The sequence below is a fragment of the Serinus canaria genome, chromosome 11 (genome assembly GCF_022539315.1).
Source record: "Serinus canaria isolate serCan28SL12 chromosome 11, serCan2020, whole genome shotgun sequence".
NCBI lineage: Eukaryota > Metazoa > Chordata > Aves > Passeriformes > Fringillidae > Serinus > Serinus canaria.
Genome location: NC_066325.1, coordinates 1,889,755 through 1,916,936, shown reverse-complemented (window position 1 = coordinate 1,916,936; position 27,182 = coordinate 1,889,755). Strand labels below are relative to the sequence as shown.

General features: G+C 49.9%; 1 protein-coding gene across 2 annotated transcripts in view; it reads right to left on the bottom strand.

Moving 5' to 3' along the window:
* WTIP (WT1 interacting protein) overlaps positions 1-19,128 on the bottom strand; it is an 89,136-nt gene extending 70,008 nt beyond the window's left edge. The window contains exon 1 of one of the 2 annotated variants that reach the window (XM_030227643.2): positions 17,392-19,128. In XM_030227643.2, the coding sequence (XP_030083503.2) occupies positions 17,392-18,838 (1,447 nt within the window). In that variant the 5' untranslated portion in view covers positions 18,839-19,128. The remainder of the gene's footprint in view (positions 1-17,391) is intronic. The other variant, XM_050978900.1, reaches the window with a different exon arrangement.
* Positions 19,129-27,182: the final 8,054 nt, after the last annotated feature.

Sequence of the window (27,182 nt, the reverse complement as noted above, 5' to 3'; positions counted from 1 at the left end):
AAAGGAGCATTCATTCCTCTTTGCATCATCCCTTTACCATTCTGTCTTGATGCAATTTTCAACAGCAGGTGAAACCACTAAAAACTGGGAACACTGTGAGAAATTTTCCTCTGTCTGGTTTTAATTAAAGCACTCAGCAAAACAGAGAAGGGATGGAGAGAGGGAACCCTTTCCACCTCAGCTGCTGCCTGTGACCTGTCCTTGGAGAGCCCCTTGCAATGGCAGTGATAACAAAGCGGGAGTTCCCACCAGGACCATGCCAAAGGCAATAAAGGATAATTCACATCTGATTATGAAGTGTGTGGCAGTTGTTTGGTGCCCTTTTAGGTTCCTCAATGCCCTGAGATCCTGAGAGGTAGGCACTGGGGGGCTGCCTTTGGGAAGTCTGGATGGGAGCTGAGCTCCCCACAGGCTCCCAGCACACAGAGGGACCTTCCAGCAGGCACTGGCTGGGAGCTGGAGTGTCCCCCCAGGAGACCCACAGCCAAAGCTGGCACACCCCAGCCCCAGCCCCTGGTTCAGACACAGCTTCTGAGGGCAAACTGCCCAGACACGGAGGCTGGACCCAGCCCGTGGGCACTCAGGACCTGCAGGCAGCTCCAGTGTGCCCGTGGTCCAGGGTGCTCCTGATCCATGATCCACAGTCAGCCTGAACTCCAGCTCCAGTTGCTGTGGTTTCCTTTGCCAAACACCAGCCTGGGCTCCAGAGGCCTCTCTGCAGAGCTGCTTCCAGCACTGCATGAGGCTGTGGCTCCCCACGGGCAGGACATGGCTTTTCCCAGGGCTGAATTCCATGAGGTTCCCATTCCCACATTTCTGCAGCCTGCCAGGATCCTGCTGAGCACCACCACATCCATCCAGTCCATCAGGCAGCCCTCCATGGGGGTACAACCCACAGCCTGGCTAGTGGGCACTCTGTCCCATCTCTGATGAAGATGTCAAACACCACTGTCTGTGTTCTCACAGACTTCTGAGGTGCACCACTGTCACAGACATATTTTAGGAAAAGTCCTTTCCTTAGGATCTCTTCTCCTGAGAGGCCTCAGAAATGAAATGTAAGCAATGATTCTCTGCTGCTGTGGAATGCAACAGGTGCATCTGTGATTGGTCTCATCTGGTTGTTTTTAATTAATGGCCAATCCCAGCCCAGCTGGCTCAGACTCTCTGGTCAGTCACAAGATTTTGTTATCATTCCTTTCTATCCCTTGCCAGCCTTCTGATGAAATAATTTCTTCTATTCTTTTAATATAGTTTTAATATATCATTTTCTTTTAATATAATCTATATAATGAAATAATAAATCAGCCTTCTGAAACATGGAGTCAAGGTTCTCATCTCTTCCCTTGCCCTGGGACCCTGTGAACACTGCAATACACCACCAGTGACTGGCTCCAGCTCAGCCCCGTCCTGCTGGTCACACCTGAGCTCAGCCACTTTTCAGTCCCTCTCACAGCCTGTGCTTCACCAGTTTGTCCAGAGGGATGCTATGGGTGTCAGCATCAAAAGCTTCACTAAAGCTGAGATCAAGCACCACTGCTCTCCCCTAATTCCCCAAGATTTTCAGCACAGAAGGCCAACCCAGCACCCCTGGAAGCACTTCTGACTTCCCTGTCTTTCACCAGGGCCAGCTCCAGACGAGCCTTGTGTCTCCTGATATTCCCCAGGTCACCTGTCCCTGCTTCCACCCCTCACATCTTACACAAATCCTTTCCACTTCTTACTTCAGACCCCCTTGCTCACCCGTGCAGGCCTCTTGCCCCTTCCTGCAGGTCAGGATGGACCATTCCTGAACCCGGAGACTGCCAGCCTTGAAAAATCAGCCAGCTTTCCTGACCCCTTTTCACTGCTCCCGACCTACTTTAGAACTCCTGTAAGCCAGTAGAATTCAGAATTTATATATGAAATATTCAAATTCAGTCCACAGAAATGCTGTCCCCTGTTGCAGGTACTGGAGAGCCTGGACTTCAGCTTCCAAGAAAATCTGGCCCTGTCTAAACCCACAGCAAAATGACATGGCTAAGTAAAGAGCTACCTGTGAATATTTACACATTAAATGCCTACTTAGAGATTTAACTCCCCACTGGATTCTCTTTGGACTTTAAAATAAGCATAAATGCATTTCTGAGTCTGACCTTTGATCAAAACATTCGAGATCCACGTGTAAATCACTCAGTTGGGATTTTTCCTTCTCATGTGTTAAATCACTGCAGCACAACCTAATGCAAACATTCCCTTAATTGCACAAAAGCCCTTTTGGAATCTCTCCTTTCACTGTTTCACCAAGAAAAGGGTTCCTCAATGCTTCCTTGAAAAAAAACCAACAAAGCAACTAACACAACCCACAAAACTTATCTTTTGAAAACTAGCTAAAAGAATTGGTTTAGTTGTTGGGGGCTTTAAAATTTATTTCTGCTTTAAAAAAAAAATACTAGAGCCTTTGTTTGCAGATGAATGTAACCTCTTCTGTAATTATATCCATGAAAATAAGGGCAGCTTTTACCAAATCAGTGATGAAACTCTCTACTGTGCTTTCTCTGTAAGGTTAAGAGTGAGGTACAGAGCTGGTACTGAGCTGGTGCCTGCACATCCCCTGCTCCTCCCACTGGTGCCTCTGACAGAAGAAGGATTTTATAATTCCTCCAGGGGAGCTAATTGTCCCTCTTGGAGAAGGAGTCATTGTTGATCCTCAGTTAAAGCAGACTGTGCCCCACTCTGGTACCAGTCACAGAACATCTCCTCTGGTTGTCTCCCACCACTGCAAGAGAGACGTTCCTTCAAGCAAAGCAAAAAAATAAAAGAAAGCCAGCCCTGAAGAGATGACTGAAAATGGTTGTTCCCCATTGGTTTTCAGCTGGTGGAGCCACAGCTTTTATCTTGCAGTGGAGGCAGTGACTCAGGCTGGCAGGAGTGGCTGTGCAGGGAGGAACGTGCATCCCTTCCCCAGCCCAGCAGCCACAGGAGCAGCCAAGGAGGAGCTGCTGCTCCCTGTCCCTGCAGCCAGGCTGAGATCCCAGCCAGCCCCAGCCCTTCAGAGCTGGCAGCAGGAGCACCTCCAGCTCAGCCCTGAAATCCGGGCTGTCCCCAGGCTCCAAACTCTCTGTCCCCTGCACGACACCTGCCACCACTTCATGACCTGAGCCCGGAGCTCTCTCACAGAAGAACATTTTATTCCTGTGCTGGACTGTCACCTGTTCTGATCTCTGCTCTCCAGCCTGCACAGAACATCCTCATCTCCTTCTTCCCTCCTTTTGGTGCCTCCAAGCTTGTGCCCTGCCTGGGCTGCAGGATGAGCACAAACATGCAGCTCTTTGCTGCCCAGGGGTCACACTGGGCCTGGAGTCAGTCTTACTTAATTCAGACCCCGAGACAACACCACCTCCTTTGGTGAGTTAAGTCAACTGCTTGGTGAGAAACTGCAAGCTGCATGGTCCAAAAAATTCCAAGTGCAATAGATTTGCAGGCTAACTGGACATTTTTGGACATCTGGGCACTTTTTCTGGCTGGTAGCTGTTTCTTTGGGGGAACAGTAGTGTTCCAGCAGGAAAGGATGCAGGAAGAACTGAGCCTGCACCAGCAGCACATCCAGCTCCCAGATCTTCCTTCAAAGCAGGAATTAACTCCACTCTTTAGGGAGATGTTTTACACATGGCTGTCACCTGGGTGTGCAGCTCTTGTCTCTGCAGAAGGGCACACTCATTCATCTCACTGCATTGTGGCTTCACTCCCAGCCTAATTTACAACATGCACAAGCAAAACTGAAGTCATGACCTAACATTCCCTCACAGTGCCCCATCATTTGGTTCCCTGCTCAAAATGAAAATGGCTCAAATTAAAAACAAAGTGAGTTTATAGCACTTCCAGCTCAGCCCCAGTGCTGGCAGTTCTGGACCAACATACATTGCCTAGAAATGGCAAAACCCCAGAAAACACTTAGGGGATGCAAAAACACAGGCAAAAGCTTCATAATAAAAGTGAAATAGTGCATTTCTCAGAAACTTCAGCAATATTACCATGTATCTGCCAGAACTCTCAGCAGCCTCCCTCATTTGTCATTTGTCTTTTTTTTTGTTTTGGTTTTTTGGTTTTTTTTTTGGTTTTGTTGGGGTTTTTTTGTGGGTTTTTTTTTTTTTTTTTTTTTTTTTTTTGTTGTTTTGGGGTTTTTTTTGTTGTTTTTTTCTTTTTTTTTTTTTTTTTTTTTTGGGGTTTTTTTGTTTTTTGTTTTCTGTTAAATCAAAGCTCTCTCTTACCTTTTCCACATTGTATGGGAACATCAAGTCAGAATCTTCCCAAGTGCACACTGGGGAACACTCAGCTGCAGTGGGCACTCCCAGAGGGACTGGCCCACTGAAGAGCTGGTCCTGCACACACACACTGCTCATCTCTTCCTCTCTGCTTTCAAACATCACAGCAAAGGTCACAGCAACCTTGAGGACCAGAGCAGCCAACTCCTCTACCTAGGGTACTTTGTCAGACAAAAGAAACAAAGTCCTTCCCCCACCTCAAAATGCACTTTTTCTCTGACCTTACAATAATCTAACCCCAGGCTTCCCAATTCTGCCAGTCCAACCAAGCAAAACGCCCAGTGATTCCAAAGGAAGCTCTGCCACAAAGGAGTGCAGGATTTGTACTTCAGCTCAGGGGTTTTGTTTTGTGGGTTCATTTATTTCCCTTACTCAGAGTGAGATGTGGTGTCCAGCCAGGGCCAGGCCACCACATGGGCTTGAGCTGCTCCCTGCTCCCTCCTGCCACCCCCATGGGGAAGTCAGACAAAGCCCCTGGAGGTGGGAGCAGGGTGGGAAGCAGAGAAAAGCAGAGCTTCACACACTTGGCACACCAGGAAGCTGATTTGCAAGTCTGCACTTGGCACCACTTCAGAGTGTTTTCCTTGGGGCAGGCTCTGTGGATCACCTCTTTCTGGGCTGGTTCTTCCTCAGCCTGGAATCCCCCCAGGTGGGAAAGGGGGCTGGGAAAGCCTTTCCCAAAAGAGCCACCATCACTGCTCTTACACAGCATGCAAGGCTGTTCCAGCCTAACCCAAGCCAGCCCTTCTCTTTAGACATTTTCTTAATAGGTCAGGGAGGTTTCTTGGGTTTGCTTTTTTAAAAGGCATGGTCTGTCACTCCAGTCATTCCACCCCACGTGGAATTGCCCCACTGCTCTCAGGCAGTGTGGGATTTGGTGAGTGAATTGCCACATCTGCACGCTGCCAGAAACTCCTGCAAGGGGCAAACCTCATCCATGCTGGGCTCAGAGCCCAGCCCAAACCTGCTGGAACCCTGGCTACTGAGAATTTCAGACTTTCTGTGCTGCCAGGCACTGAACCCCCAGAGAACACTGCATTGACCTGAGGCCAGGGAGAAGCTTCCAAAATTGAATAAGAGAACTGAGATTATGGGTGTGTAGTTTAAATAGAAGTGTGTGACATCACGTCGTAGAAAACTTAAGAGTTTAAGGTTTTAGAATATAGTAATAGATGTAAAACAAAATGCTGTGGATTTGAGTTCTTCCCTCTCTCTGGACTGGGCAGGGACCAGCTGCAGGTGCTGCTGGAGTGGCTGCCCCACTCTCCATGAACTGCCAACCCCCCCAGCACTGTCACTGCCACCACCCTCACACAGGAGTGTCCCCCTCAAAACCAACACATGGAAAGACTGGGAGATTCTCTTTCCAGCAAAGCAAAACAAGCTTTTTTCTAATTGTTTGTGAAACAGCAGCTGAGCCTAGCACCTGGTGACTGTCAACATTTCATAAAAAGACAAAGTAAAAATAGGCTGGACCTTTTATTTTGCTGTAAAGAAATAAAAAGGCAACCAAAGGAATAAAATGGCAAGGGTCCTTAGAGCCCCAGCACCTCAGTGAGCACAGGCAGCACCAGGGGGATCCCTAGAAACACCTGCATGTGTTCATGTGCATCACCCCTGACTGTGCCTGGAGCTGAGCTGTACACCCCTCCAGCCTTAGCTCTGGATTCCTTTAAGGACCCTGCTCTGGGCAGATGACAAGAGGAAAAGCAGAGGATGCAGAACTCACATCTGGACACAGCCTCCATCCCATCACTCGTGCTCCACCCCAGTCTGAGAGCAGAGCCCACCCTGGGAACTCTGTGCCCAGAAGTGACTTGGTACAAGCTGGAGAGGTCACAGGACACAGCCCTGTCCACACCAAGATCCACCTGCTCACAGTCACCAATTTCCTGCAGACTGTGACACCAGTATTCACCTGTGGCAGTCCCAGGTTCCCAGGCAAACAGCACGAGGCTCCTACAGCCCCAGCAGAGAGCAGGGACACCCGGGACCATTCCATGGTGGGCATGGCTAGGAAGGGCCAGGCAGAGAAACACAGCCAGGGAAAAGCACTGCTGTGAATTTTCTCATTGCCTCATCTCTGTGGTGTCATGAAAACAGCTCCAGACAACTCCCAGCTGTCAGAAACAAGTCCATCAGGCCACCCATGGCTTCAGCAGGACTGTCACTCATGAGGCAGCACTGGGTTTATCAGATGTGCTCCATCTTCTAAATAAAACAGCAAGAATTCTAAATACCTTGCATAAATTTTATTTTGAGATGTCTTGAGGTTCCCCCCCACCAAGCTGAACCACAAAGGTCTGAACCCAAGTCATGGGGGGCTCCCAGCACAGCAAGTGCAGCCCTGGCTCTGCACCACTGCAGCTTTGCAGGGCTGCACTGCCCAGGCCCAGCCCTGCTCCAGCCAGGAACAGGTAGAGCAGGCCAAGAGACTTTGCAAGACAACCAGCTACTGACATACACTTCAAAAAAATTACATGCTTGTTTCTGAAACCAGCCCCAAATATGGACTCTAACACACTTGATTGGTGTGCAGGTCTGTTTTCTATTGAGTGTTTAGATTTGGGAAACGTGGCTTTGATTAAAAACGGGCACCCCACCAACTGCAGAAAATTTTCACATAACTGCCTGGCAAAAACAAAACAAAACAAACAAAAAAATGGAGCTGCAACAGTTATTGCCATTCATCCAAACCTCTGCCTTGCTCCCTGAGGAATTGCCAGTTTGCCCCACCTACACCTGGGATGCTCAAGGTTAACAGCAACGACAGAGGAACACAGAGAATCCAAGATTTTACCAACTGCAGCTCTTTCCACTGCCTGCTATACAGTTGTCTTGCCTTAGCTGAGATTGCACTCCAGCATCTTTGGCTTCTTCCCTTTTTCCTGAAACAAAGCCAGAAATGAGCATTCCCTGTGAAGCAGCAGCACTATGGAGAGAAGGGAAGGGACAGGTGAGAGCATGCACAGGCAGAGTCTGATCCTGCTGCAGTTGGTGCTGGTGACAAGAACAGGCAGGGCAGCAGGAGCAGCACGTGGACTTCTGTGAGCAGGGGAACCCAGAGGTAAGTGACAAAGTTTATTCACTATCCCCTTGCTCAGAACCACTCTGTCAGTGATTGTTTTCAAGTCGTTCAACATCTGACCAAAACAAATGGACTTAGCAGGAATTTCACACCAGGAAAAGACAGAAAACCAAGATCCTGCTCTGACACTACTGAAGGCCATGTCACATCCACAAGGGCAAGAGAGCAGGACAGCCACAGCAGCAGAGCTCTTGGCTGGCTCAGTGCAGCCAAGGCCATGCTTGGTTTATCACAGACACCATCACACCTCTCCCACCTGGGCAGAAACCCCTTCATTCCAAGCCACACACGCTGCAGTTCTGCCCTTGCCAGAGACACACGCACAAAGGAGCTTCAAATTAGTGGCACTGAGATTTGGGACATCCTGAACTGTGCTCCACCAGCACCTGACCCCAGCAGGAGTGGCCCTGCCCGGTGTCCCCTGGGGCAGGGCCAGCACAGAGGGACACTCAGGAGGGGCAGCAGGACCACCCAGCCCAGCCCAGGAGCTGCACCCCTGGGGATGAGCTGCAGCACAGGGAAAGGTTTGTGCCACGACCACCAGAACAAAAGGGTATTTCCCATGTCTGGGAGAGGCCACAGGCTCTCCACAGACCACAGGAAATATGATCCAAGCCAGCTGGAGCATCTAAACATGCACAACTGTCAAAGTGCATTTAGGAATGGCTTTTTGTTTCTCTTTATTTTAACTTTGAAATTCTCTGATTTTTTCAAGTGACCACATTAAAGGAAGAAAACATCTTGTTTTCTCTTTCCAGGAGTTCTGAGGTGTCAGCAGTGAAACAGTTCACCAATTAAATAAATGTTTGGATGGCTGGGTAACAATGAAAGTCCCTAGCAGTTCTTCCACAACAGCCATCTACTTTTCCAAAAAACTATAAATACATTCTGAACTGAAACAAGCTTTGTTCAGCCAAATTCTTAAAAGAGCAATATTGCCCATGAGACATGAGCTTTTGTAATCTATTAAATGCCTCCTGGTTGTCCATTTGATGCACTCCCTACTTCATACAGCCTCTGATATTGCCACTTTACCACGGCACCCTGCCTTCCCTGCAGCTCACTCCCAAACACACACCCACCCTCACAGGGCACCAAAGGCACTGCACTGCTGCTGCCTGCAATTAAAGGCTTCACAATTAAGGCTGGAGATCATCTCCTGGGGGGGATCATGAAGTATTTGTGCTGTCATTGCAACTCTTTCCAAGTCACCTGGCTTCCCATCCCTGGCACCTGAGGACCCAATTCTCTGCTCAAAGCCCATCAGGGGTCCCTGAGCCCACCTGCACAAGGGCAGCACCAGGGCAGCTCAGCCCTGCTGGGCAGCACCAGCCCCAGAGGGTTTTTTACCAGGCCAGGCAGGGCTGCCACTGGAGCCCTGTCCCCAGCAGCAGAGGGTGGGACAGTGGGACAGTGGCCCTTCTTGAGAAGAGAGGCTCAAACCCCACTGCCCACAGGTTTTCATGCAAAGGTTTTCTGCCAATAAGAACTTCTCCAGCATCTCAGGTTTGGAAATAGGTGTCATCCTATATATAATAATATAAGTATATATAACCCTAAATATAAAATAAATAATACATTTATAACCCTATATATATATAATAAATAACACATATATCACTCTATATATAATAAATCATACATCTATAATAAATCACACATATATCACCCTATATATATGATAAATAACACATATATCACTCTATATATAATAACACATATATGACCCTATATATAATATAAATAAGACACACATAACCCTATATATAATATAAATAACACATACATAACCCTATATATAAGAAATAACACATATATAACCTTATATATAAGAAGTAACACATATATAACCCTATAAATAAAATAACACATATAAAACCTTGTATATAATAAGTAACACTTATATAACCCTATATATATAATAAATCATACATATATAACCCTATATATAACAAAGCATACATATATAACCCATATATATCATATATAACACATATATAACCCTATATATTATAAATAATACATATATAACCCTATATATATAATAAATAACACATATATAACCCTATATATATATATAAGAAATAAGACATATATCACCCTATATATAATAAATATTTTATATATAATATATATATAGAGTAAATCCTCACCCCCAGCCGAGTCCCTGTGCAAGCCCCTCCACACTGAGCACAGGAGGTCTCAGCTGAGCATTAATGAGAGTTTGTGCTCTGGCTGCAGGGCTTGTCCCTTCATCAGCCACAGGCCTTTCCTTACAAGTTTGCTGGAGCCATAAATGTGACTTTAGAGATTTAGTAAAAACTGCTCCAAAAAACAAGGAATGAAGTTTCAGACAATGTGAAATACTCCAGCTGGAAGAGATACATGACTGGCTTGGCTGCTTTTTGTGCTCAGTCTCAGCACAGTAACAAGCAAGGCTGTGCTGACAGGGAGCCAGAACAACCCAGTGAGGTTAACAAGGAGAGATAACACATAGCACAGAATGGAGCTATCTGCTCCAGTGGGGAAAAAAAGGTAGAAAACCCATCTCCAGAGAAAGCACCCACACAGGCACATTGAAAAGTCACAGAAAAGCCCAGCCAAACAGCACATTTGTTGGTTAATCATCGGCACACTCGCTAATTCTGTTCAGAGCTGAAGGCTAGTAAGCCAGCAGGAATCCTGCTGCCAGCCCCCGGAGCTGTCACAGCCCTGGAGCAGCTCCAAGCACTGCCACATCCCAGCCCCAGGTACGATGGCCCTGTCAGGACCTGAACCCTTCAGGCAGCTGAGCACAGCCCTCCAAAGTGAGCCCTTCCAAGCTCATGATAACCCTTACAGACACCAGGCACATCCCTGCATCCCATCCTCCTGGCTGCTCCAGCTTTGCTCTATTCCACACATCCCCACCCCTCTCACAGAGGAGGCACTTTGTCCAGAATGGGCACAAACATCAACCACCACATCACACTCTAACACACTCAGTTTCTCCAGCCTCAGAACAGGAAATTATTGAACAATCCTATTAATTATTTAACAATTATACTAACAATCAACCAGACTCTGCCAACATGCAGTGAAGTGCTGTCCTGAGATATTTGGGGCATATGATGTAGGTAGAAGGCCAAGTGTAGAGCTTACTATATACATGCATAAATGTTCTGATCTTAGTAAAACCACCTAGCTTATCACTGTCACTTTATTTTCTTTCCATTGCTGAACAGTCCTATTACATACCTGAAAATTACTTTACCAAGTTTGGGGCATTTTTTAAATAACCATTTTAGCATTTTTAAAAAATAATCACTTTAGGATTAGGCAAATTCTCTTCCTTTGGGAGTGTTTTCTAAGCACCCAATATCCACACAGCTAAGAGCCACTTACATCCTAATTCCTTAACTGTGAATATTAAGGATTTCAGCCTAGACCTGCTGCATGAAGCAGGTAGCACACAAACTTGTACCATTTACACATTTTAGATTTAAAAATTATACAACTTCAGGGACATTTTCCACTGAAAAAAATCAACTTCAATCAAACTATAAAACCAGCTACTTTGACAGTTAGCTGTTCCTCCACAGCAGGGTAGCATTTCTGTTCTGCAGACTGAGCCCATAAAGTCACTAAACTGGGATTTCCTCCCAGCTCTCACACCACCACGCATGAACCCCCAGTGAGTGACTGCAGCTCAAACAGGATGTTCACACCCAAAAATCTCCGTGGAAGATCCAGCATGGAGGTGAGGAAAACAACTGCCAGTGCAAGTTCCACTCTGCCACAGAACCATTTTGATTTCCAGCGTTGCTCAGGATGCCTCCCTGACCCACCTGAGAGAGCAGAGCTGATTGGGTTGGGGTTTTTTGGGGTGAGGGGGTGGGCAAAGGGTGAAGGGCATGTTTAAAAACCTGATGTTACTTCTGGGATTTATCCTTGAGAGAAGCACCACAGCCTTGGCCTGGAGCTTGTGCCAGCCCTAAAAGCTGAGCAGGAGCAATGAATTGCTCAGCATTTCTCACAGCATTCCCACTCCAAGCCCAGCTGCAGCACAGGCTCCCCTCAGCCCCTGCCAACACTCCCTCCCCTCACCCTGCTGGGCACTCACGGAGCATCCCCAAGCCTGGGGCAGCACAGGGGGCACAGAGCAGGCTCAGCACAGCACTGCTCATGCCTGCACCAGCCCTTGTCCTGCAGACACAAACCTCTGGCCTGGAACCTCACCCTGGTACCCCAGCCAAACACGTGGCAGCTCTTTGGAAGAAGGGTTTTCTCCTTTCCCTCTTACACACAGTGCTTTTACTTTCAACAGAGTAATAAAAAGAAACAAAAAGACCATTTGCTATGAAACAATATCCCATCCACAGCCAAGTGTCCTGCAACTGAAGATAAGAAAATGTTTGTCCCCATTCATAGCACAGGCTTCCATCCAAGTTACAGCCATCCAAATTCCCATTTCATGATAATTGTACATGCTACATTATCTAGTACCTAATAAAACAAAACCACACATACCCCACAACTCTCCCCTGCTGTTGTTACATCAATCCCCAACTTCAAGGGGAGTCACAAGGATGTGCATGGCTAGCAGGGACTGCAAGAAGCCATCTCAGGAGCATCCCTCGTAGCACATTCAATGCCTGAGACAACATTCCCTTTTCCCAGCTCTGTGCACTGGTGTTATCCCATGCTTTTTCCATGTTAATTCCTTCTACTTTCTCTACCCCCACCTTCCTCCCTTTGGATGATGTTCCAGCTACAGACTTTTTCACTCTGACCATGATTTCCTGCCTCACTGAGGGGACAGGCTCCTGGTGGCCCCGAGGATGCTGCCACCCCACAGGGACCCCAGCAGCTCCCAGTGCAGCTCCTCCTGCCCCTTCCCCCTGCACACACTCCTCCTTTGAGCCTTTCTTGCCCCTTGGTCAGAAAGCCTGACCACTCTCAGAGTAGCTTCAGCAATGTATTTTCCAGCTGTAATGGGGAGATTAAAAAATCCAGAACTCTGAGGCACACAGCTTGTTTGAGCACTCCAGGGACACCCCCCACGTGAGATAAGTTCTGTTTAAGTGTTTGCCATTCAAAGGCAATTTTTTTTCCCAGGCAGCCTCAACTGCAAATGCTGAAGGACATCAACTGCTCACCAACACTGAATTAATTTCTAAGCCCAGCAAAAGAGAAATATAAAGTAATTACCAGACAATAAACCTCTGCTTATCCCCTCAAATGATATGATGTATCAATCAGTGCCTTTACTTTGATGGAAACAGGAAAGAAGTAATATTTCACAAAGAAACCTTCAGGAATTCCTAAGACTGAAAACAACTCCATAGCAAATCTCTCAAGTGTTCTGCTCACCAACTGCAAGCTCATCTAAATTTCATTCAAATTTTCAAATTTCATCTCTGTGCAATACAGCTTTTAGAGACTTACCACTGTTACCTGTCTTAATTTTGATCTCACTTGCATAAACACCCTCCATCACATCAACCTGCACACACAGAACAAGCACAAACGTACAGCTCTTAATTCAGGAGCATATTGCAGGGCTCAAATCCAGATCTGCCTGGATGACTACACACAAAAAGGGCAGAAGGGGCCTGGATGGGTCTAGAGATTTATTTCCTCCCTTCACCTGGTCCTCTCTTCCCTCACCTGCCAAGCCCAAGGCTTCTCAGCACCATGTTACCAGCACTGTTTCTTGGTGCTGCTCCAGAAAACATGTGCTGGTACTGCTGGATGGCTCTCTGGGAAGAGAGAGCTCTCCAAAGTCAAGGCTACTCACCAGGGCTGTGCTGAACTGAGCAATGCATTATTAACAGAATCCAGGCTTTGTGTCTCCCCTGGACACCCCTGCTTCCCCTGGCAAAGCTCCTCCACGTCCCCTGGCTCTTGCTGCAGGATGAGCTCAGAGCTGCCCGTGGAAGGCAGGGAAGGTGGCAGCTCTGGGACAGATCCCTTGCTCTCACTGGGGAGCACCACACGTGTCTGAACTCAGTTCTGCATCTCAGCTGTGGGCAGGGGGGTCGAGCTGGCAGCCAGGGCTGGAGGAGGCTCTGGGTGTGCAGGGATGGGGAGAAGCACCTTCACAGAGGGCACTGCCTGCACAGGGGGAGCTAAGGATGAGGCAGAGCTGCAGCCTTGCTTGTCCCTCTGGACCTGGCACGGGCAGGCAGCTGCACTCCCCACCTCCCCAGGATCAGGCACCTCCTGCAGCTTTAGGAGGGGACAATGGGACAGTTAAGTCACTTCTTGTGCTGGATTCCATCATCATGGCCAAGGTGAGCAGAGCCCTGGTTGGGGGATGGCTGCAGCACAGCAGGGGCTGCCCTGCCAGCAGTGTGTGCCTGCAGCCCTGCACTGCTGACAACACTCCAGCAGAGAGATCTGCTGCAAAAATAGCAGCCAAACAGCCTAAGTGCTCAACATGCACATTTCCCTGCCCAGCAGGTGACAAGGTTTACAGTCAGTCCCGCAAGGATGCATGACATGGATGGGTGTGCCAAACACAGCTTTAACCGTACACTTTTCCAACACCTAGACATCAGACTGAAGTATTCTGCAAAGAAAACAGCTTTTAAGACAGCACCTGAGCTCAAGATTTTCCAACACCCACCAATGTCCTGCTGACACCTCAGGATGAACACTCCTTTTAAAAAACATTCCTGAAACAACTTTTACCTCACCTCATAGCAATGTTAAGCTCAAAAGAGTTATGAAAAGGAGTGAAAGTACTTTTTTAATACCTCACTTCTCAGCATCTGCCACTAAACCAAGCCCATTTACCAAACAGTCATACCTTGACAGGGGGTCTCAGAGGGTTGAGGAGGAAGAGGATTGGAGAGGGAATGCACAGGAAGCAGCTACAAGGGAGCAAAGTCTCACAGCTTTACCCAATTCAGCTGCTGCCAAAGGAAGGGTCTTGGCTTCTGGAGCCCTGTCTGCACCCTCTGCCTTGGGTCACCTCCAGCCACCTCTTTGACAAAGATGAGTTGGAGCAACTCACCAATCCAGCCCCAAACAACTTTCCCTCTTCTCCCTCCTTCTCTGCAGGCTTTGTTTCTGTCAGATCAGTGAGTGCAGGTGGCTGCAAGGTGTTAGTGGGAGCATGTTGAAGTGGAATGGTGCTGTGCCTCACCTGTGCAACTGGGCAGATGCAGAGCCTTTCTTTTGGCAGCACTGGCATCTTTACTCAGATTAAACCAAGGGTAGGAGGGCATCTTCCTTCTCTCTCCAGATGCACTGCAGCCTGGCAGAAGGAAGGGGAGGGTGGAGAAGCTGGAGCAGTAAAACAAAGCTCCAGCAGAGCACAGCACTGTCAGGGCCTGCAGAGCAGCACAGGCAGACCCGAGGGCTTGCACCCTGCTTGGCTTGGCTCCCCCAGAGCCCCTCTGGAGATCAGACCCTGCACTTCTCCCCCATCTCATATTTATCTGTCCCAGACTATGGCTCCCTCCCGAAGCAGAGCAGGGAGGGGTGGGAAAGCAGCCAGGGCCTGCCAGCACCAGCACCCTTGGGAGAACACTCACACAAAGTGACCCACAGGCAGCAGGGTAGGGCTGTTCCTCCTCCAAGCAGAGCTGGCTAGTCCCTTGACCAGTTCCAAAACAGCACACTGCTCAATTTTTAATTTCACTGGGGGTGTGGGGGCAGACAACAACAAGATGATGACAGGACACAGAGCACAGTAAATACCTGGTGTCCTCATATCAGCATTTACTCATTAGACAATTGAGCTCATCTAATTAAGAAGCAGTAAAGCATCTCTGCCCCCTCTACCTTGTTGGACCTACTGGCTCAACACTTCTGCTCTCCACAGGCACCAAAGAACACCCATCACTGCCTCTGCATGTGCCACTCACCAGTGCTGTGCAGACACCTCACAGCTGCAGCATGTACAAATTAAGGCATTTTCCTTGATTCCTTTTATTAAGACACCCTCAGGTAAGTCAAACTTAAGCCAGACTTCTCCCTGTTCTGTTCTCACTCTCCTTCACTCTGACCCAACAACCTGTGCTCAGCCCTGTCAGCCTCTCATGCACCAGCTCAGCCAAAACCCAGCATTCACCCCCATGGATCATCTGAACCAAAGAGGTGCAAAGGTGGGATCAAATCCACCAGGATTTATCGAAGCCTCAGCAGCTCACAGAAATCACCTTTTCTGTTTTCTGGGTTTCATCTGCTTCCAGGGTGGAAGTCACAGTAGTGGTCCTTGGTGCTGCCACAGCAGGAGCCTCCAGAGCAGCACAGAGGCTGCCCAGGCACTGCTCATCCTGCATGGGGGCATCTCCCGAGGCTGGGAGCACACGTGCAAGCAGGGGCACCTGCAACAGCCAAACTCTGAGAAGCACAAAAATCTATCCCCAACACAGATTCCCCATGTTTGCTCCTGGAGCCCCTGACTGCACCCTCAGCTTTCCCCGTCACGGGAAACACCTCACAGAGGCTCAGGACAGGTAACTTGTTCATACTCTCACATTTTATTCCTCAGTCTCCCACCGCAGACCGTGGGAATGTGGAAGGTGACATTTCCTGCAGTTCGTGTGTTACAAGCCCCACGCAGCTTCTGCCCCCTCCGAAGGGAACCACAGCTGCCCCCAGCAGCATCCCTCAGCACCGTGCCAGGTGCCAACACTGCAAAACATCCAGCGGGTGATCCATCAGCTTCCTTATCAGCCCTAGACGGATGAGGGAAGGCAGTAAGCACTGCATTCAGCCTCCTTTGTCTGGGCACAAAAGCTTGGAGAAACTCTGCCGCTGCAGTTTACAGAAAGGTTTTCCTGCTAGAGAGGTTGCTGCTCACTTAGCTACCTCCACTGGCCCGCCCGCGTCTCTCTCAGACAATGAAGGCAGCCCTGCAACTCCTTCCCTCCCTGCAGAGCACCCAGTGCTGCACCAAAAACACGAGACTGAGTCAGCGACCGAGGTGACACACGGCTCCATGCTCAGGAACGCGGACAAAGCACGGATACCCATTCCCTCAAAGGCCTCGGATGGGGCTGGCTGAAGGTGAGGGGGTCTCATCCGCACTCTCTCACATTCCCAGGCCTCTTCCCCTCCCTCCCTGCGGGAGCTCTGACATCCCCACGCTCGAGCAGGGAACGATCGAGCTGCTCCCAGGGCTGCCCGGTCCCGCAGCTGCCGCTCACTCGCGCAGAGAGCCCGGGCAGGATCCGCACAGCCCGGGACCAGCTCTTCACAGGGGTTTTAGCCTTTGGCATCCAGTACAGAGTAAGACACGCGGGGGAGCCTAATCCTAACTACTGCGGCTATAAAACACGTGCACTCATCCACATTTCAAGAACATACACATTTCAAGAAGTTACTTTTTTTCCACAAAAAAGGCAACAAAAATTCAGGAGGTGACCAACAGGCCGACTTAACCTCAGCAAGGACCGAGAGCTCCTCTCCTCCAAACTCCCCTGTGGTCCCAGGGATGTCCCTGTGCGCTGAGCAGACCCTGCGAGGCCTCGCGGGCAGGAACAATGCTGGGCTCCCACAGGTATTCTGAACTAGCACAAAGATTTCATTGAACGAGGCACTAAGGACTGCTCACCAGCCATACTCATCATCTACAAACGTTACCCCAGACCGAGAGCAGGACCGCAAACACCACATCCTCTGGGATGCTGGAGGATAGCAGAGAAGCTTCAGCAGCCCGTGAGGAAGGGAGACAAACGAGAGTCACTGTAAGCCCCGAGTGCACGAGCAGCTCTCGTCACGCTACAGACACTTATCTCCCAGCCGCACGTGGAAAGGGAAGCATCACACATCCCGGCAAACCGCGTTAGGAAGAGACGGCATAGAGTTCACATACCGGGAGTGAACTATGGTGCAAGCGCTTCGGACACAAGACAGTGTCTGTGGCCACGTGAGACTTCAGCGGGCACCTGGTCCAGAGCAGCCCCGGGCATCGCACACCCGCCTTCTCCGCGGCCGAAACCGCCCGGCTCGGCAGACCCCGCACACCGCCGCCCTCCAGCCGCCCGCTCCCCCCGCCCCACTCACCGAAGTACTCCTTCTTCATGTGCATCTCCAGCTCCTTCTCCAGCTCCAGCGTCAGCGCCTCCAGCCGCCTCTCCGCCTGGCTGGGGCCGCTCTCCCGGCACGGCGTCACCTGGTAGGGCAGCTTGAATTTGGGAGCCGAAGCGGAGCCTTTGGTGGGGCTGTAGGCGTAGGGGGGCGGCGGCTCGGGGGCGCCGACCGGGTGCTGCTGGTCGTGCCGCGGCGGGGACTGGGCATGGATGCGGTGGTACACGTCCCCCAGCTCGGGCACGGCGCCGTCCTCCTGCAGGCCGGGCCCCAGCAGGGACGAGCGGGGCGACGGCAGCTGCAGGTCGGGATAGGCGCTCACGGAGCCCCGGGAGCTCCGCGAGCTCTGGCTGGAGATGCTGGAGCGGGGGCTGACCACGGCGGGGCCGGCCGAGCCGCGGCCCTCGGGGCCGCACAGGCTGGAGCGGGGGCTGGCCAGGGCGAGCCCGGTGCCGCCCGCCCCCTCGGGCTCGGCGCTGCCCGGCGGGCCGTACCTGGAGTCCGAGTAGCTGGAGCGGGGGCTGGCGGTGCAGGAGTACTGGCTGGCGGTGCTGGAGCGGGGGCTGGCGTGGCGCTGGTCGTAGCCCATGCTGATGCCGCTGGTGCGGTTGCTGCTGGGCTTGCTGCCGCCGCCGTCGTAGCCGGTGAGGCTGGCGCGGGGGCTGGAGTGTTTGCTGGTGTCGCTGGCCGTGCTGGCGTAGCTGGAGCGGGGGCTGAGGGCGGCTCCGTCGTACTGCACCAGGCTGGCGCGGGGGCTGCCGTACTTGTCCTGCCCGGGCACCACCAGGCTGGAGCGGGGGCTGGAGAACTTCTCGTAGGGCAGCGCGACCGCGCCGCCCAGGCTGGAGCGCGGGCTGGAGAACTTGCCGTGCTCGGCGGCGGGGCCCGGCGAAGCGGCGGCCAGGCTGGCCCGCGGGCTGGCGGCGCCGAACTTGCCGTCCGGGCCGCCGGGCGCCCGCCCGCCGCCCTTGGCCACGTAGCCGCCCTCGTAGGCGCTGCCCGCGGCGTAGCGGTAGCCCTCGGCCGAGTAGCGCTTGCCCTTGTCGGCGAAGCCGCTGTAGCAGGGCAGCGCCACCTCGGAGCGGGTGCACAGCCCCTCCTCGCAGCACGGCGGGCCCGCGCCCGGCGGCTCGGCGGCGGCGCGGCCGTTGGCGCGGAGCGGGGCGGCTTTGCCGCAGGGGGCGGCGGCGGGGAAGCCTTCCGCGGGCGGCGGCGGCGCGGTGGTGCCGTTCATCTTCCGGCCCCGCTGCTCCGCCGTCATGTGGGCGGCGATGACCCGCTTGGTCTCCTCCAGGTCGGGGTGCAGCACCAGGTCCCGGCGGCCGCCCCGGCCGTACGGACCCTCCGGGCAGGGCTCGTACAGGGACAGGTCCTCCATGAACTTGGTGGCCTTCAGTGCCATGTCCTCCTCGTACTTCTCCATGCTCTGCCGGAGGCCGGCGGCGTGGGGCGGTGAAGGGCGGTGAACTCTCCGCGAAAGCGCAGCTCGGAGCGGAGAAAGAAAAGGAGTGAAAAAAAAAAAAGAACAAAAAAGGCCAAAAAAAAAAAAATCCAAAGAGCAAAAAAAAAAAAAACAACCCCAAGTCCAGCAACACTAAAAAAAGCACCCCAAAAGAAAGCCCCTTCCCGCGGTCCTGGCGGGGCAGCGGAGGGACGCGGCTCCTTGTCCGGAGAGCTGCGAGGCGGCGGGCGGGCTCGGGGCGGTCACCCGGGCGGCATCCCGCGCCGCGGCACTGGGCTCGGTGCGGCCGGGCTGCCCGGCGGAGAGCGGCCGGCGCAGACGAGGCGCCCCTGTGTCACTTTCCAGCCTTAAATAAGTTGCTCGGTCCAGTCAATGGCGCGCTGCGCGGAGGAATTTGCGCTCGGCGGGTCCCTGCCCCCGCCGCCCCCGGCGGCCGCCCCGCGGCGGGGCCGCGGCCCGCCCGCACCCCCGGGCGGGGGCGAAGGCGGCGGCCGGCCCGGAGGGGCTCTGCGGCGCGGCGAGCGCGGCGCGGGGCGCGGCGAGGCAGGGACTCCTTTGTGTGGGGCAGGAATGCGAGGAAGGAGACTGGGCGCTGCGTCCCGCTGGAATGTAGCTAATGCCGGAGCCAAACAATGATTTTCCCCGAGTCAGTCAGGGAGAGGGCGGCCGCGGCGCTGCTCGGCGGCGGGGTCGGCAGCTCCCTCCTCGGGTGGGCCGGCCGCGCCCGGCCCGGGGCTGGCGGCGGGCGGTGCCGCGGCGGCGGCGGGGCTGTCACCGCGCCGGGGGTCCCCGCGCGGGGCTCGGGCGGCCCCGGGGAGCCGCGCATGGAGCGCCCGGGCAGGAGCGCTCGGGATCCCGGCCCGGGGGGGCTCCACCGCCCGCGCTCCTCGCTGGAACTTTCCTGCAGGACCCGCGGCCTCGTCCCGCGTGGGGAAGAGGCAACTCTACCCCACCTGCGGCCGCGGCTCTCCCGCACAAACACCAGCATCGCTGCGGGGGCCGATGGTCGGGAGCAGCCCCGCACCTGTGCGGAGTCCCCGGCGCTGGCCAGGTGCCTCCGCTGAAAGGGCTTGTGTTTGTAGCACAGCAGCTGAGGGTTGTTGCCAGTTATTTATTAAGTCTTGGAAAAAAAAAAAAAAAAAAAAAAAAAAAAGGCAGCGCTAAGACATATGATAAACATATTGTGGCCTAAAGCAATCTGTGAGCTGACGGGAGTGTAAAAAAGCAGCTACTGTGCGTGTGACTGCAAGAGCTTCATCTGTTGATCGGTGACGAACACCCCGGCGCCGCTTGCTATTTACATCTGTGTGCTCACGGGGAAGGATGTCAGAAAACAGCCCCTCAAAACGGCAAATGAACCAGACCTCCGATACTAAACCGTAGCCTACAGTTCTTTTGGTTTTGTTGTTGTTTTTTGGGGGTTTTGTTTGTTTGTTTGGGGGTTTTTTGGTGGTTTTTTTGTTTGTTTGTTTTTTGTTTTTTTGGTTTTTTTTTTTGCAACTGAGCTGCAAGCTCCCTGGCAATCATTTGTGTTGATGGCAGAAATGCTGACAAAGTCCTAACAACAGGTATCTGACCTGTATCCTTACACTGCTGGGTGCTGACCACCCTGAGAGGAGAGAAATATGGCTCAGGTTTGAGCTACAGACACTCTGCTGTGGCAAGAACATTTTATTCTGTTATTGCACCTAACTAAACATTAAAAGCAACTGTGTACTCAAAAAGATCCCCAGCAGTGGAGGGCAATTGATTGAACAGTCATTGGCAATTGACTGTTTTCTTGTGTGTGCAGGGGTGGCGAGAAAAAAAATCCAACCAACCATGTAAATGTGAGAGCAAGACCTGAAAACCAAACCTGTCAGGCATGACAGAGGCAGTCCACGTCCATGCGGATGTACATAAGCAACACCACCACTCTTGGGAATTGAGTGCTCTTTTCTGCATTCATGTCTTGCATTACTTTTTGCCCATCTCCTAATCAAGCTGTTACCACGTGTGGTACTTGTAGAATAAGTTACATTTCAGCCGTAGCCCGCGGGTGTGATGGTGGAAGACACCACTGCAGCAGGGTGTCCTGGTGCAGTCCCTCGCTGCTCCTGCTCCCGGGACCAGCAGCAAACACTGCCCGGGGCATGTGCCCCGGCTGTGGGGGGATCACAGCAGCAGCTCCAGTCCCCATCCTGTTCAAGCCACAGACCCTGGGAAAGTAGTCCGCACAGACACTGTGCTGTCAGCGGTGGCACATGGACACATCCCTTCCACGTGGACACATCCCTTCCACCAACAAAGAGAGAGCTCCCTCCCACTGAGCACATGGAGACCACCTTCAGCTTGAGGCTTCATCTGCCCCACCTGGGATGAAGTTTGTTTGTGGCAGTAGGCATCTCATGACCTGCTGCCCTCCAGTGTACGGCTGCAGAGCTCCTTCAATCCTTCCTGGGGCCTGTGTGAGGCTGTTCTCTCCTGTTACCGATTTAGCACCACTTAGTGTCCGTTTTTGTAAGGTCGACTTCCTGAGAAACTGGGAGAGGCTCGTGCACAGCTTGGAAGGTTGGCCCATCAGAGCACATATCAAGAAAATGTACTCTGTTTTAAGGGTATCTTGGTTTATTTTGGGGGGTTTTGTTTGGTTTTTGTTGCTTTGTTTTTCATTTCGGTTTTTTTTTTGTTTGTCTGGTTGGTTTTTTATTTAACCTTACAACATTTGATAGCTTTATTACCAATCTGACAGAGTGGGTAGGACATGCTGGGAAGCCCTGCCTGTGTGCTCATGTGAGGAAGCATTTTGGGCAGGTATCCTTACAGCAGGAACTGCAGAGCTGAAGCTGCAGCTCACGCTTCCAGCAACAGTGTCCTTCTGTAGCTCTGTCCTTCTGAGACACAAATCTGCCCTTGCTCTGTGCTGCTTCTGCTGCCAGCAGCTTTCTGCACTAAGTCTATTGGTACTTGAGTCAAGAGAGCATGGACTTTGTTGGGTATGACCTCATGGGAAAAACACACTGGGGAGTCTAAGGAAACAGCCCTTTTTAGTAAGCAGTGTGGCTCAAATGGTAAAAATCACTCACTTTTACTGTTAGAAAGCTTATGCTTGGTGAGGAACATCCTGGTCCCATGTTCCAATCTTGTACCTGCTGCAGAGGCAATGCTTCTGGCCCCTCTTCACCAGGGAGCTGCTCCTCTGTCAAACACATGAAGAAACTCACATTTATCTGCAGTACAGCCCCAGGTGTGGGCCATGCAGGTGGAATAAATGTGCTTGCAGTGGTACACAGCACTGCTGCATTGCTTACAGAGGACCATCTGTACCAGGCTGTGCAAACAAAGACTGGAGTTAAAGCTGCTGTTGCTGTACTGAGCAAGCCCATTCTTCATTTCACTGTTAGATACACGAAAATCCAAAATACTGGATAGTTCCAGCTTGACAATCCTGATGTGGTTTTCTCCCGTCCTAATTTTCAAAATATTTGCTTAATTATAGCAACCAGCAGTAACATGTATGTTCTGCAAAAAGACTGACACTTCTGCAACTAAGAGCACAAGAGCTGTGGGAGTGTTATTAAAAGGTGAAGTTAATTTCATGGTTTGATTTTAAGTTATCTCAGAAAATCAGACACTAAGGAAAGCCAGCTGCTTCTGTTAAATAAACTCCATTGTCTAAAACTTAAAGGGAGCAAAATAGCCAGGTGAAGTTATTGATCTGTGAATATCAGCTGGCTGGGCCTCCCAGGCAGAGCTCTCCTGGTCCTGGTAATTGCCAGCATCTACAAGGGAGCACCACCCGAGCCAGCAGGCAGGGAGAGCCACTGCTCGGCTTCTGCTTCCCCCAGCTGCAAACAGCTCCTTCCCAGCAAGGCAGGGAGGCTGTCAGTGTAAGAACTCCCCGTGGAAACTTTAGCTTGGGTGAAGACAATGGACAAAAATCCCCCGACTTGTGTTGTGGTGTGTGTGTGTTATATCAGAGCTGACACAATGCAGGAGGGAGTTCTTTGTCTCACTTCATCAACTGAACAATCTGAAGCTGCTCTGCAGATCTCCCTACTGAACTGGATGCTACCTGCTTTTTTGCAATTTATTTTTGTATCTGGCATTAAGAAATCAATGAAATTATACCTTGGCATCCACGAGGTAACTGTTTTCCACTTTTAAAATTGATCCGTTTCTTGGTAAGGAACATAAATTACTTTTCTTTTATCTCTGGTCTGTTTTAAGCCTGATGGAAAAAAAAAACAACAACAAACCCAAACAAACCCAAACCACCCAAAAAGTTGTGAAATTAATTAAAAAATTATGCTAAGAAGTGTTTATATTTTGGGATGGGAGACTGAAGCTTTGATTTTCTTTGAAGTGGTAGCTGTATTGGGTTTATATTGGTTTGTTTTGCATGTTTGGATCCTTTATGTTAATTTGTGTTATAATACTTTTATGTATAAGCCAACATTTTGGAATATGATGTTTGGATATTAATATGTATTTGGACCTGGGTGATTTGTTGGCACATCACTCTGTTCTGACCTGTATTTTAAAACTATCATTTGCAGTTGATCGCAGCTTCTAAAAATTGCGATTCTAGAGTGTGTTTTAGGGCACCATCTTCTGGCAGACAGCACACACTGTATTTGAATGGCTGCCCTCACTAGGCACAACTATTTAAAATATTTCTGACTAACACCACTCTGCAGGCTTACAGGTCATTTCTCATTCTAAATCTGCAATAAAACACTATTTAACATTTTTTACATTCTTCTTATTCACTGCAACTGCAGCTATTCACTGTGCTGCACAAACATAGCTTGGGACAGAGCCTGTAAAATTCCAGTCACAACAGGCGCTTTGTGAACGTGCTGGGGTAGACAGACAACATCTGTCCAAGCACTTATGATTAATGCACCATATATGTATCTTATTTCTTTTATAGCTCCATCTTCCACTTCTCTTACATATTTCAGATAATCACACTTCTGTCCAGTGCAGGTTATGGGCTCATACTAAGGAGGCTGCACAGGGCACTGGCCATAATTCCTTGCACTCACAGGACACAGTCACTGTACATTCCATTGCAATCAGTTAGCAACGACCACATTTGCATGGATCCATCATTTACTCGGCCAGCTCAGTTAGCAGTGCACTCACTTAGCACTTTTGAGGAGGTCTGAAGTTAGATAGCTTTAGATTTCAGAGATTTGGAGGAGCTACACTTTCTCTTGAAATGAGATACAAAGAAAGTCCTGCTTGCAACCCTGCAAACCTTCATCCAGCAAAGGAATCAGAGAGCATTAGTGCACTGAATAAAGGACAGAAACACTGCTGAGGGTCAGGCTGCCAGACACACCCCTCTGCTCTGGTGGTGAGGAGTACCAGCCTGACTGTGCCTCTTCATACCCATTAAAGAAATGAGGCAGGCTGCAAGCACTGACCTCCTGACCTGGCAGCACAGCACAATTCAGCTGCGATGAGAAGGAACATTTCAGAAGGAAGAGGACGTTTGTTGATAACACCAGTTACATTTACATTTCATTGTATTTTAGAGGCGTTGTAGAGGTATCACTCATTAACTGAAACTGATGAACAAATGTGCAAGGATAAAGCTGCTCCATAAGTGTAACTCCCCAAGTCTTCTCTCTGCATTCTGCATCCCTCTGCACTCTCCAGATTGCAGCTCCTCTAAAATCCCCAGTAATGCTGCAGTCCAGTGAGCCCTGTGTCCCTCAGAGTCTGGCCCTGCACTCACCCAGCAGCAAAGGTGTCAGTCCCACACCTCCAAAGCCAAAGTGCCACCACAGAAACTGCTGGGGGTCTGTCTCCTCCAGGATTGCAGGGCTGGAATTGCTGAACCTTTGCAGGTATCTGTGTTGCTGAAGAGGACTGGCAGAGCAATTCCATAAGTATCTTCTCTTCTGGAAATTATTTTGCAAACTTCTAACTTTTTCTCATGAGAGTGAAGGAGACTGCCAATGGGAGAGATAAAGATAACATGTATCTGAACAGCAATTATCTTCTTTCAATATAACAGACATCAAGCTGTATCTACAAGTACAGGTAATTACTTCATCCTGTTCCTCCCTTAAAACATCAAGGCCTCCAAATCAAAGCACTGCCTCTCCCTCATGTACATTTGTCTGCAGGTATAAGCTCCCTGTAGTCATTCCAGAAACAATCTCAGGCAAGCAAAAAACAGATAACTGACAAGTGTACAATTTGCTGTATTATCCTGATCCTAGTTCCTGCTTTCTTGCACATTCTGTATTTTAGATGCACAAAATGGAGGGGTTTTTGTCCTTTTATCTGTGAAGAAAATAAATATCTCTACCACAGAAACAGAACAACACCGAATCTATTTCCCTTAATTCTGTGTTTATTCAGTTTTCTAAACCAAATTTAAAATTTTGGGGCAGTAGAAGTAAGGCTTGAAGCAGGTATCAGTGGTATCTACAGACTGAATACAAGCTGATTTTATCTTCAGAAATCTAATAAATGGTTAGCAAGAGGTCTTTGTTTTAAAGGTCAGAACTTGAAATGGCACATCAATCTGCTCCCAGCTGTCAGAGGCCAGAGGCCAGGAAAGGATGCACCTCTCTCTGTGGTTCAGCTATGGAATGGTTTCATAAAGGAAAGCTAAAATGTCACACAGAAACACCACAAACACTAAATGGTCACCTACACCTGTCAGTGGCTCTTTGGGAAATGGGCTGGCACAGGGCTGTCTGTCACCAGGGCCCCAGAGCTCTTTCTCCTGAATGGTTATCATTTGCCTCATAAAGGTGATTCAATGCTTTGGGAATTCCTTCACCCTCCCTCAGAACAGCTTAATGAATCTCTGGTTAACTGCTGTCAATCATTAATGGTCAAAATTCCTTTCCATGCTCTGCTGCAGAAAAGGGATATTGAATTTAAAGCATGCACACTGGGTACATTCTGTAACAGTCTGTATCTTCTTGTCCATACATGGCACTCAAATTCACTAAGTAAATTAAAAATGCAAGCATCAAGAATTGTCTCTAAAAAAGCAGCCAGAAAAGCTTATCTGCATTAGAGAATTTTGCACGAGTAAAAACAAACATGAAAACCCAGTGTGACAGCAGAGCCAATTTGTATCACTGCAAATAGCAGTTGGCAGACTGATTTAATAAGCTGGGCTCCAAAACTGTTAGTGAAGAGGGAGCCTACATTAGGTTGCTGAGCCAAAGCACTGGGAAGAATTTCTCCTCCATTTTAACATTTAGATCTCGTGCCTTGCACCAGTACCTCCTTCCATATGACCATTCCTGCTATTAGGAGTTGAACAAATTGTCATTTGAAAAATGGAAGGGTTTTTAATTACTCGAAAACTTAATTAACACTTCAATTTTAATTTTTTTTCTAAAGAGCAAAGGAAAGTTTAAGTTGGAAAATCCTACATTAATGCAATGTTGGTGACTAGCAGCCAATTAAGGACACATACTCCACCAGTTCTGAAAAGCAGCTTTTCATTTTGCACAGCAGCAGTTTGCATTTAGTGGCTCATTTTGTATTGCCAAACTTCCAAAGAACTGACCAGACAGCCAAGAGCTGTCCCATATTCTGTGGGAGCAGCCTGTGGAAAGGAAACACATTAAAAATCCTTCACTTCAAAGGATGTGACAGGAGGGGTGCAGGAGCATTCTCAGGAGCATTACCCAGGCACAAGCAGCACAACTGCACCTTCTAAACACATCACCATTTTGAACTGCTTTTGCAGCCCATTCTGGCCCTTCATGCTGCCAACCAAATGATGGCACAAGGTTAAGAACAATAAACAAGTAATAACTTGAGGAGCAGCCAGGGAGACAGAACAGAACCCTGCTGCTTTTTTCACCCTTGAATCTGTCGGTGACATTTCAGTCCAGCTTACTCCACTCAACTTCCAACTCACATTTCAGTAAAACCCGGTTACCAGGATTATACCCTCCCTCTACTGGTGTTTTTAAAAAAGTTAAAAAGTGAAAGCAGTAATTTTATTTTTAATAAAAGTTAAACCCAAAATATGTCAGCCTTAATTTTTGGAAGATGTCATTAGACATTAAATTCTAATGCTTCAGCTGTTTATGGCAAGAAGTTTTCCACTGTAGCACTGCAATCCTTTCTCTAACACCTTAACACCTTTACCTCAATCTTCACTCCTGCCAGCCAAGCAGCAACACACTCAAAAGGATTTCACTGTGAACTATTGTGCCTCCAAACAAGCCACTGCACATGACTGTTACTGCCTAAAAGAAGAAATAAAGCATTAATTGCCTTGCAGAAGCTGTTTTGCACAGCATTGGCAATTTTAACACAATGATGAGCTGGC